The sequence below is a fragment of the Carcharodon carcharias genome, chromosome 9, assembly GCF_017639515.1.
Source record: "Carcharodon carcharias isolate sCarCar2 chromosome 9, sCarCar2.pri, whole genome shotgun sequence".
NCBI classification, from domain to species: Eukaryota; Metazoa; Chordata; class Chondrichthyes; order Lamniformes; family Lamnidae; genus Carcharodon; species Carcharodon carcharias.
In genome coordinates this window covers 146,538,226-146,550,955 of record NC_054475.1, presented here as the reverse complement: position 1 = coordinate 146,550,955, position 12,730 = coordinate 146,538,226, and the positions used below count along the sequence as shown (strand labels likewise).

Genomic DNA, 12,730 nt, shown 5'->3' with positions numbered 1-12,730 from the left:
CTTCAGTGACTTACCTTGAAGTTGGAGCTGGGAAGACTAAGTATAATACATATGCAAGATGATGGAAATAGATTACAGGGTGTAAGTGCAATGTTTATGTGAAGTGTATGCTCCATGCACGACTTAAAAAATAGTGTAAACATATATTTAACGCAAAAATCCTTAGGTAGTTGCTCAACTTGTTGCACTAAAGATAGTTTGTTCAGCAAGGCAAGAGCTAAATTACAATCTCAACCACAATTTGCTCAAATGTAAACATTTTCAGAAGAATCAAAACACTTTCTGAAGTTGCTGGAATAGGGAAACAAATAGATTCTTTCACTCACAATACCACCACCAACTTATATTTTATGGAATGTTTGAAAGGGGAAAAGCAAGGTCAGAGACACAGGCTTTGGGAGGGAATGATAGAGCTTGGGGCCTAGCCTGCTGAAGGCAAACCTGCCAATGGCAGAGCAATTAAAACTGGAGATGCTCAAGAGGCCAGAATTAGAGGAGACATATCTCAGAGGGCTGTCAGGCTGGAGGATGTTTCAGATAAAGGGAGAAGAGGGGCCACTGAGGTATCTGAAAACAAAAATGAGGATTTTAAAACCTATAATAGTAGAAAAGAGCGGCAGTAAGTCAGTTGTAAAAATTGCTACATGCAGTGATGGCAAGAGAAATTCCTTTTATACATACAGTTCTCAGGTTTGGCTCCAAGTTCTTCCACAGAAGCCATACTGTGGATCTGAAGAACTTCTGAATATCCTGAAGTATTGAAGGCCTTCTTGTCCACGTAGATGATATGTTTCAGCTTCTGAACTTTTGGCAGCACTTTCTGTCAAAAAAAATGTTCAAAACAGTGAAAGCAAGGATTACCAATGCAATGGAAGTGGCCATTTGATCCGTTGTGCTTTGCTGGTTCATTGTTTAAGCAATTCAAATCTCAATGCCCTTTGCTGTTCTAACACATCCTTGAAGCATCCTCTGCTTCAAATACATACCCAATTTACCCATAAAAGATGCCTCATCCACTCAATGGCCAGGATTTTCCATGTGTTGGGCAGGCTCGGCGGGAGCAGGCGCAGAGCCAATCGCAATTGGTTCCGCACCACAATTTCACGAGGGTGGGCAAATTAAGGCCCACCCTGCATGGATCACAAGTGGTAGCACTGAGCACCACCTGTGTGGGTGGGGCGTGCGAAAGAGCCCTTCGATCTCCCTGAGGAGATTGCAGCACTTTTTAAAAAATTAAATAAATACAATAAAAATTTAATGAAACCTGATATGGGACATGTTTTTATTGTTATTTTAAAAAGTTTCCATTTAATTTGTAAAAACTTTAGGAAACCCCCATCCTGCTCGTGGATGAGGTTACCCAAAAACCGTAAAGACCCTGCTTGACCTTTTCGCTTGCCCACCAACCATAAGGTAAGGTTGGATGGGTAGCATAAACTCTGGTTAATTACCTGGCCTTAGTAGGCCTATCAATTATTGGCGGGCATGCAGCCGACTCTGGCGTACGCACACCAAACAAAATATCGTGCGACTTTGCGATGACGTCGGGATGCATGCCTGACATCATCACGCGTCAATTAATGTTGCGGCGTGTTCTGCCCAATGTTACAAAGTATTCCATTCTCATAAAGCTCCTTAAGAAATTTCTCTTAACCTCTCTCCTCACTCAGTGTAACGAGCGGTGACCTCTCTACCACCTTGCCCACCAGAAAAAATAATCTTACCCGATCTAACCAAATCAAAACCCTTTGTAATTAAAAACCAAAACCTGAATTAAAATCTCTTCTCAGCCTTAGTATATCTCATCTATACTCATAACTATAGTTTCCTACCCCGGCATTATCTTGATGAATCAATGCTTTAAATTTTGCACACAGTACTCTGTGGCCTAACCAATGCTGCTACTTTAGTCTTGTAGTTTATGTCAATATATATAGAATCACATTCATTATGTATAACTCTACCTGCTCTTACACTTTGAAAAATTGTAACTTTGAACACCTAGATCCCTGTTCATCCACACCCTTCTGTCAATTACATGTATATTCCCAGTTTCTACCCACAACTTCCCAAGATATATCATCTTAAACTTGTCCTCATAATATCTGTTTGCTTACTCTATCAACCTGTCTGCCTTCAAATCTTTTATTGTCTTCCTCACACTTTGGCAAACCACTAATTTCTCTGTAGTAAGCCAACGGCAAGATTCTGCTCCCTATACCAAAGTCCAGGCCCTATTTCCTAGTCTGAGCAAAACCCATTTATCCCAGATCTGTTTATCAACCTTCAACCAATGTTCTATTATGCTGCTGCTGCACTCTGATATCACAAACTTGAGACATCTTAATAATCGCCTCCTGAAAATCCACATACACACCAACTGCATTCTGTAACCAGCCAAGCTTCCACTTCTTTAAAAAAAACCTAGATTTTTCAAAAACAAAGTGTTTTTAACAAACCTGCATTGGTTGTCCTTGATTAACCTGCAACTTTCTAAATGCTCATCAATCCCAAACTATAGATTCCAAGGGGAGAATTACCCCCCCCCCCCAACCCCCCACCCCCCCCACCCACCCCTCGCCCCCCCACCACCATCGGGGGAGTTGTGCGGGGGCAGGCGCATACCCAATCGGTGCCCCCGATTGGATCCACGCCACCATTTTACGTGGGCGGGCCAATTAAGGCCCGCCCAGCATGACGTGCGTCCGGAAGCACTGAGCGCTCCGTGAGGGCGGGTGGGGTTCCCTGAATCGGGGCCTGGCACTTTCACGCATGCGCGCAAAAGAGCGCAGAAGTCTCCCCGAGGCACAGAGGCACTTTAAGGTTGGACGGGCAGCTCAGTTTATTAGTTTAATTAGTTTTTAAATGGTCTTAATAGGCCTTTGACAGTTCGGCGGGCATGCAGCCAACTCGGCTGCACGCCCACCAAACTGAAAACCTAAATGACATGCGGTGATATCGGGACACACGCCTGACGTCACCCCGTGTCATTTTACGCCTCAGCGAGCGGGCCCCGCCCCCACTTGATGAACCAAAAATTCTGGCCTAAGAGTTAATCAACATGTGCTACTAGGCTCAAAAACAGAAAATGCTGGAAAAAACTCAGCGGGTCTGGCAACATCTGTGGAGAAAGAAGCAGAGTTAACGCTTTGGAGTCCGTATGACTCTTCTTCAGAGTGCATCCACATTTTTTCAACGTCCGCAGTATTTTGTTTTTATCTTGTGCTACTAGGCTAACTGGTCTACTGGTTATCCAGGTTATCATCATCACCTTTCTTAACTAAGGTATTTCATTAATTACTCTCCAGTTCCATGGCTCAATTTGTGTTATTTCAGAAGTATTGAAAAATTCAAGTCCCTGCAATTCCCTTGGACTTCTTTCAACAGACCAGAATGATCAGCATCAGGGCCAGGCCAGTTCCATCTATAGCCCAGCTTACTTGTTTAGAACCAAATTCTTTTCTATAGTCAACAACTAACTGTACCATCTCCACATCTATAACTCCAATGTTTCTCACATCCAGCATTTGTAAAAAAAAAAGTAAAATATTTCTTTTAACGTCTCCCTCCTTCATCCCAGAGTGATCTTACCCAATATAACTGTTCTTTTGCTTCTTATATGCTTATGGAAGCTTCTGTCCCCTTTTATATTGTGATAGTTTCCTTTCAAATTCATTTACAGCCCTTTTAATGGTTTCTCACCTCACTAATACACTTTACATATTCAAGCAAACTTTGTTTGCTCAAATTTTATCAGATGCAAAGTATAGAAGAAAAATGTTGTCAATCTTTGTTTTTTAAAATAATTTTTTGATACTTGTACAACGAACCTTGCTTATAAGATTTGTTTTAACACAGAATGCCTTGGTAGAGTCAGTTTGCAAATCGAATTGCACATTACTGACCGGACCATCACATGGCTTCTAACCAAAATATAACTTGTAAGTTATTCTTAGATGTTCATATGATTACGCCAATGTTGACTCAACTGACAATGGAAATTATTTTGTGTAAATGTGTTAATTTCATTAGTCAAATTCTGAATTCAAAGTTAGGAAGCTTTAATACCATCCTTGTAAATGAACCTGAGAATTGAATGTAGGACCGAGCAACAAAAACATGGAGATTTATATTCACGTTAAACATTTTTCTAATTGATGGTCTACTCTAATAACATCCTTCACTTTTGCAGGGTGGGTTTCAGCATGTTCTTCACGTTAACATTCAGGGATAATTACAGGCTAAAAGGCTAACTTTTTTTTATTAAGAAAGGTTATACGAAGAAAAGCTGTGGGGGGGAGCATTGTGCAAGAATTTCCAACCCTCCCCACAACCACAAAAAAAGATTAAGACTGAGGTGAATGCATGCTGAATCCAAAATCAAAGTCTTCCACGACGCCACAAGTGCAAAAGCCCTCATTAAGGACAATAGGCCGTGCTGAATCCTTAAAGCTCACCTTCAATTTTGTGTCAAGGAGTTCCACACTAGTGATAAGATGTGTTATTTCAGATTCATTCAGTCCGTAAGCTACAGCATCTTCTCCAAGGGTGGAGTAAATTGTTACAACTAAGGGGAAGGGAAAGAAAACAATCAAGCTCCACTTGCATTGAAATGGATACAACATCCTCAGCATGTAGAGAGATCAAATTGACATTCAAAAGTTTCACATTACATATAAAAAAAGGCAAAATAGGTCATTTCTCAAAAGTTAGAAACAGAAATCCTGCAGACTTTTTTTTTCAGCTCTTTTTGTCCATTTTGGTGAATTATTTTGAAGGGTCATATGTTCAAGCTACAGCAGGATTTGAGTAGGTGACCTAGACTAATTCTTCAATGCCAAGTTTTGCATTACCTTGTTAGAGGTGCCGTCTTTCAAATGAGACATTGAGCCAAGGGCCTGTCTGCCACTCAGACATTAAAAGATCTAATCTCACTCTCTGAAGAGCAGGTGATGAGTTATCTTCTCAATGGTGTTATAGCCAACACTCATCTTTCAATCAAAATAGACCAGTTGATCATTTACCTAGTTTTCTGTTTATGGGACCGAAATATATGCAAATTGATGCTACATAAACTTCAAAAGTAATTCATTGTCAAAGTGGTAACAGGATGTGAAAGGTGCTACATATATGCAAGTTCTTTCAGTCAATACTCCCAATTTAGGAGTGCTGGGAGAATGGGGGGGTGGAGGAGGAGAAATTGGAAGGTAAAATAACTTGGTCAGGAGAATTACCTAGTAAGGAAGAGTGAATGAGCTGAATTCAAAACACAGGCTCAAACTGAAGGGCAACCTGATTTAACTGAGGTCAGCTGAGTTATTGCACAATGATTAATTCCAGCCTGTTCCTTGAGGTAACAGCCAGGATTCATTGCTTATATCTGGTGACTTAATTAAAATTAAGTTAAACAGAAAGGAAAAGATCCTTAAACAGCAATTGCCATTTATTTCATTACAAGTGGCTATAGGACAGTTGAAATTTATAATTTTCAAACATTTGCTTTAGCCGTTGCTAAATTATTGCACATGACACAACGCTATTTTTCCACAAGGACACTATGTCCCCTTAAGCATACGTAAACAAGAAAAGCATTTAGGAATGCAGAACAGGCAGGATTTTAGGATTAATGGGAACAGTGACAAGTGAAACAATCAGGAAAAGAATCTCGGACTCCTAGAAAATAGATCCCACAAGATATCTGGCAGTGTCTGCTACTGTCAATGGATTTTTTTATATATAAAAAGAGGAACAGATGGTGCATCAGTGAAGTAATTCTGTCCCAATGTAAAATATTAGGTTGGCCACATCTGCAGTAATGTATGCAACTCTGGAAGGGTGTGGTCACATTGGAAAAAGAGACAGAAAAGCTACTAAAACGGGCTAGAGAATAAAATATGCCTGGAGCCAAGCTAGACCCTGGCCTCATTGATGTTGAGTATATTTCAGCAGCTCATCTGCCATTCCATCAGAGAACAGGCATCCCAGCATAGACTGCAAATCAACTTGTGCTTGTCTGCACTTTAATAAATATGCCTGTGGGGGAGCTAAATTTTAACTCCCTTATTGAATTTATCAAAGCTATATTTTCATATGGTCACTGCGATGACCTTTGACCTGGAAGTAGTACAATAAACAAAATTTGTAATATCTTTAAAAGGTCCGTGGAAACTAATAGTTTCTGAGAATATTTGAAAAGGACTTAAGAGTGCATTAATTGTAAAGGGATCAATTGTAATTTCCTTGGATAATAAGGAATACTGGTCCATGCAACCTGGCGGCCCTTGACCTGGAACCAGTACCAACAGAAAGGAAGGTAAGAAAGAAGCCATTTGGCTAGTAAGACACAAATGAGAGCTACAAGCAGAGGAGCTGGAGAGTGAAAGCAATCAGCACACAGATGCAGACATAAAGAGAAAGCAAACAGACAGAAAGATGAATACATTGAATTGTAAGAAGCAGCAGCAAACCACTCTCAGGAAGAGGTCAGTTTTTCTGTTTAGCAGTAAAATAGACAGGAGCTGTTGGAGGCACTGTGAGAGCTGGCTAAAAAGGTCTAGAACCTGGAAAGCTGTGTGAACTGCTTGGAGAAGGTAAAACATTGGGTGTTTTCCCAGAAGTGGCAAAGCCATGAATTAGGGTGTTTTTAATTGTTCATTTGAAAAAGACCTCTGGAAAGCTACAAAATCAGACTGCTGTGACTCAAGAGAGACCCCATGAAACTTGGGAGTGAAAGCTGTTATCAAATAGATCTCCTTACCGACTCTGCACAGATAAAGAACAGCATATTGTCGAACTGTGTAGCTTATGTAATGCCATAGATACTGAAGGGGAATGCCTATGCTCGTGTAAGACACATTTTGTCGTATCGAATATCTGAAGTGGAATTTACCTTTTTATTTGAAGTATATTTGCCTATTCATGTTTAATTTGTGTTGGTTCTGATTTGTGTTAAAGTAAAAGTTACAAAAAGTGAAATCTTGTTGGTAATTTATTCATTTGGGAGTCATTTTGGTTTATATTCCCCCACATGGTTTTGTAACAGTCACTTTTGCTCATGGTTGCACTTTTTTTCTGCCAAAAAGGGGCAATATTGCACTGCACTTTACATCTCATCTTCGCTGTTTGCAGAGCTTTCTAGACATCTCCTGGAAAGTCAAAATCATGAACATGGCAGTCCTCAAAGCCAAATCTCCCTAAGTATGTTGGTATTCATCAAGCAGTGATGACTGCGCTGACTCAGGCACGTTCGCAGGATGGAAGGATATTCTGGATGCCGAGGTAGCTGGACCCATAAAATTAGTAGGACTCCAAAAGTTCCTCTTCAAGAATGCTTGTAAGCTTGCAAGGCCGTGGACATTGATTTTTTTGCACCTGGGAGACTCTAGCTGATGACAGGGGGAAATGGTGACGTCACATATAGGCCAATGTGCACTATCATGAATCAGTGGCTACAGCAGCTTGGCAACAGGCACCACCACTGAAAACAACACCCGACAATGAAAGCTGATGATGACTTCATGTGATAGACACTGCCTCTCACAGATTGGCTAAAGAGACCATTGGCAAAAATGCATTATATGAAGTTACCCCATCCCCAACAGATTTGATCTGCTGCATATTCATCATCTTACATAGATGGAAGGATGCTGATGACGACTTTACATCTTGTCAGTAGGGGGGGGATTAGGGGAAAGAGAAAAAGATCTGAAAATCTAAGTTTTAACTCAACCCACAAAATGTTTTTATATAACTTCATATTTTATATAACTTTATAAGTCCAGGGATACACTAAGTTAAATAAAACAAACCCAGATTGAATCACAGAGCTCGTGTATTTTAAGTCAAGTCCTGCTTTTTCCTTTGATAACATGTTTTTACCAGCTTGTTTGAACAAAGCTATTCAAACAGAAAATCACAACATGAAGGACTGCAGAAGCTTGTTTAACATTCAGATCTTCAAATCGGTGACTGTCAAGCATGTTCATACAGAGGAAGGAAATGAGCAGGCTGCATGAGTCATTGAGGGACAGGCAGGTCTAAAGTGTTGATCATATTTCTTGTTAAAAAGTGATAAACTTCAGCTGAAAAATATTTAACAAGCCCTAAAATATTATATTAATCTCCAAAACGTTTTCCTGCTTTGCCAATTTTCGTCCTTCCCGAAGGCTTTAACTACTTGTAGCGGTACAATTCTGTGGATGATCTTTCAATGACACTTGCCCTCTAATCTAATACCACGTGAAAATGCTCATCATCCATGCACAAAATCAATGGGAAGTATTAGACGGCTACTTGTGTGCAGCAACGGAACACATTGAGCCCAGGTTTTTCCTAATCTATCTTCTATAAACATGCAGCGATTGAGGGATGAGAGAGGAAGCAGTTGCTGGAAGGCAATCAGAGAGTACTAAAACCAACTCCAATATTCCCTACTGCCACCACAAATCCCTAACTGACACCATTGTGGAAACGTTACAAGCTGTGCATTTTTGCAATGGAGGAGCAATTGCTACATATTCCATTGACATTTGATCTACCTGGCAAATGAGTGCGCACTTCCCACGATTAGTTTGATTCACCCAAATCAATTACTCAGTTCCCTAAGACGCATACAAACCACATGCTTAGTCCCACAACTAAACATCATTCTGCCAGGAAAGACAAAAGTTTACTGGCAGACTTCTTCTGGCAATCTTGAAAACTATTCTTTGGCTTCTAACCAACTTAGAAGTTGCCAATGGAGGAAATAAAATGTTTTTATGGAAAAATTCTTCCAGTGTCATGTTAGATTTATTTTTTTTATAAATGATGTACTTTAATACATTAATGTTTGGGAACAAAACAAGAATTAACTGAACAAACAACACTTGTTAATGACTGGAATATGCTATTGAGTCCAAGTGTGAGAAAGTTAACATGGGATTGCAGCATATTGCAAGCTTACGTCATGGAATTGAGCTCTTAATCTTAGCAGTTTAATCAGAAGTTACAGATTGCTCTGCTCTGTATACCCTCAATGTTTTTTTTCAAACATTTGTGGCATAATCAATATTTATTCCTCAACCAACGTTTCCCTCTTGACAACAATGACTTCACTTCAAAAACACTCTTTGGGGCTGTAAAGCACTTTGGGACATTCCGAAGTCACGAAAAGCAAATCTAAGACTCATATTCTTTCTTTATAGCATGTTACGAGAAGTTTAATAATCCACATTCAAGGTTTCTTTCAAATTATCATCCACTGTTAACTCTTTTTCCTCCATTTCTTTATGTGTGCTAACTTAAGATTGCCCATTCTTGGAAGGTGAAGATTCAGCCCTCTTGCCCCTACCCAGCTGGCCTAGAGGTCATCTCCAATGCCAACCCAAACACAGGGCAGATCTGCAAATGCAGCTCAGGCCTCCAGTTATTCCTCCTTGCAAAAAAAAACTTCCTGTTTCTGTTTTGTGTCCTTCCACAGCAGCACGGTTGAGATAGAAAAGAGTGTGTGGACAGTATCTGTTGCCAATCCCTAACTGCCCTTGCTCTCACACTGACATCCCTGTCCTCAATCTCCTACAGTGTTCCAATGAAGTTCCAACTAAGCTCAAGGAACAGCACCTCACCTTTCAATTCGGCACTTTACAACCTTCCAGACTCAACATCAAGTTCAACAATTTCAAACCGTAACCTCTGCCTCCATTTTTTCCCTTATTTTTGCTTTTAGACAGTAGTTCATTATTCTGCCATTCACACCACCTCTAGCCACAAATTTTGTTTCTTGACTTGTCCTATTACAATTCCTCTTGGCCTTGGAAACATTTTCTTTTATCATTTGATCTCTTCTGTCTTCCACCCTAGCACAGGCCTGCCCTTTTGATCTTTTTCTCGCCCAGCCCCCTTTAACTTGCTTAAAACCTATTACATTTTTAACTTTTCCCATTTCTGATGAAAGGTTACAGCCTAAAACGTTAACACTGTTCCTCTCTCCACGGGTGGTGCCTGAGCCGTGCAGTATCTCCAGCATCTTCTGCTTTAACTCCCACGTGCTGCATCACCTTCGCTTTCAAGGCCGACACTGAACATTTTGCGTGCTTTATCTAATCCTTTAAAAACCAATATCTGCCTTTTGCTTCATTTTTTGAAAATCTGACCTTGAACCAGATTTTTTTTAATGGCAGGAATAAAATTCTCTCCACAGCTCATCCTGGTTAGTCCAGTTATCATGCTCAGTTTGATTCCATTAGCCTACTTCTCTCTCACTTTGTAGGATAATTGGTAATATACTTACGTGGGAAATTGTACTTGAAGCAGGCTTGTGCTGCAATCATCCACTCAGCCCTGGTTTCACAGAAGATGCCAATCATATTCTTTGCCTTCAGTCCCAAGGCAGACAAGCCACTGCCAAAATGGTTTACATGCTGATTGACGACCTCATAGTTTAGCCATTTATATTCCCCCAGGATTAGCTGCAGGTAAGACATAGTACATACATCTGTCAATCAAGCAAGAGCATGCTAACAAGCAGACATTTGTCCTGGTCTTCTTATAGGGGTGCATAGAAAATGTGGTCTCACTCTTGGAATTTCTATAATCCATATGACCAATACTTGGCATTTGATATTGTACCTCATTTTCAAATAAACAGCCAAGCCATGACATTTGGGTTTGAGCAACTGATGCATTCATGCAGTGAAAAATAGCTGCAATAATGGGAAAGCATTCTAGGCACTCCCTAAGAATGCATGCAAGTTCCTTATACTGAAATCTCTCCCTGACCACAAACACACTGGGTAAGCATCTTGCAAGATCAGCAGCACTACCACTTTCCTCGCCTTTGAATTACACTGTCACAGGCGTCCCCTGAGGTAAAGTGGGGAGGACCAGGCAGGGGTTCCTCAGTTTCCTTGATGGAGTGCTGTGGGGTGAAAAGGGAGGAGAAAAGAAATGGACAAGGGATTCAACAGGAAATTTTAAAAATTGATCCACAACAGTTCATTATTGGCACTAATTAAAGTGTCTCTTGACAATTTTCTCTTAGCGCTGAAAGGAAATCTCTAGCTCTGTTGTCTCGTGGAAGAGTCTGGGTGAACTATGCTTTACAGAAGTCTCATTTTATGGAAGGGGAGGGGAAAATATTCAGAGTACAAAATGAACCACCACTTGACTTCAACCCCTGAAGGGAAAAGTGCAAGATCTTTTTGATGCCAATCAAGACCCTATGTTTAACATGACAAACACCATCCATAAGAAGCCTCAGATGGAAGCGTATGATGACAGCAGGCACTGTCTACTTTTTCCAGGAGTGTGGACAAGGTATAGCAGCTCAGACAACCATAAAGGAAGGTGGGTGGCACCAATGGGGATGAATCAATGTCAAGTGTCTTTTGTGATCTCTTTACCTCCCATGCCCAATTCAATAAGGAAGTTCATTCAAGTGATACATACAGAAATGGAGATACTGCTTACATCACTTGTAACTAGCAAGTAATTAGCGGTGCATTAAGTTGCTTACCTTTTTAAATACTTTTCCATTAGCCTGGACCTCATTTTCTTCACTCAACAGCTCTCTTGTGCCCAAACAGTTCTGCTTCTGAAAATTCTTCACGGCTGCTTCAAAGAGTTTATCGAGTGTGTCCAGCCCAGGGAAGTCCATTTTGGCAAGGGAGTCAAAATGGTCGACGGAACGGAATGGGCTGCCTGGTTTGTCAGACGTGGCCTTGGCCTTTATTCGTTTCGCCATTGCCTTTTTCTTCTTTGCATCAGAGAGGAAATACCATGGGATAAAGGTGAGGGTTGTGTAAAGCCACATCAATAGGTAGATAGGAAGCAAGAAAATGCAATGCACTTCTTGTTTAAGATGCATTGTGGATTTTCTTTCCCCCCCACTCAGGCAAGATTCTTTCTAGGATCGGCTTGACGTCTCTCTCACTCTCAACTGACTATGCTTTTGGGTCCTGGTGAGTTTGGCTCAGTTCCAGAAGTTGGCGACAGGAGCTGCAGTTTGACTAAAGCAGTGTCGGAGAGTGACAAGATTGATAAAGAGAGAAAAAGTACAGCAAAAGACCACACCGACGTTTTAAAAGCCAATAGTAGGCACTGGTCAGGTCACAGTAATTGGAGTGTAGAAGAGAGAAAAAAAGAAATTGGACATGTTAGTACCGTGGTTAGCACACTAACTACTCTTAACAGCAACATATTTAGCAGTGAAAAGATTATAGTAACATAATGCAGAGATTATACCAGATAAGAAACTAGTGCTGATGGTTATGTGTAAAATACCATGACCATTCTAGTCAAGCAGAACATAGCTGAAATGAGACAGTTACTTAACATACATCAGCTTGCGGCATTATTTAAAAGTCACTTTAAATAGCAAATCAATTTACGATTGCCTGCTTTGTTGGCCAGTGACTTTTCTTTAAGCACATTTATTTGCACAAAATCAACTACATACCACATATACTGCAGGTAAGGGAAATAAAGTATAGGGATAGAGCAATTGATCATCCATCCAGAACAAATTATTGTACTTGTTTGGTGTTTTCTTATCATAAAAGGGAGTTTAACACTCTCACCATAACCCCAATTATAGTAAAACAACTAGGGGGTCAATAAAACGTGCAACAAAAGGATTGCAATTCTGGTATCTTTGAGTTTAGTGGCTGAGAAAAGAAAAGCAGGCTGCAGGCACAGAAGACAGGGAACATAATAAAACATCTATTTATGTTAGTGTAATTGTACTTCTCAT

General features: G+C 40.4%; 1 protein-coding gene across 8 annotated transcripts in view; it reads right to left on the bottom strand.

Annotated features, from left to right (window-relative positions):
- Positions 1-12,730, bottom strand: part of acsl4a (acyl-CoA synthetase long chain family member 4a) — a 91,876-nt gene that overhangs the window by 27,047 nt on the left and 52,099 nt on the right. For 3 of the 8 annotated variants that reach the window (XM_041195047.1, XM_041195049.1, XM_041195046.1), the window contains 4 exons: positions 11,495-11,987; positions 10,271-10,448; positions 4,458-4,567; positions 682-820 (listed from right to left, as the gene is read on the bottom strand). In XM_041195047.1, coding sequence (XP_041050981.1) covers positions 682-820; positions 4,458-4,567; positions 10,271-10,448; positions 11,495-11,845 — 778 coding nt within the window. In that variant the 5' untranslated portion in view covers positions 11,846-11,987. The remainder of the gene's footprint in view (positions 1-681; positions 821-4,457; positions 4,568-10,270; positions 10,449-11,494; positions 11,988-12,730) is intronic. The other 5 variants (XM_041195051.1, XM_041195052.1, XM_041195050.1 and 2 more) reach the window with 2 other exon arrangements.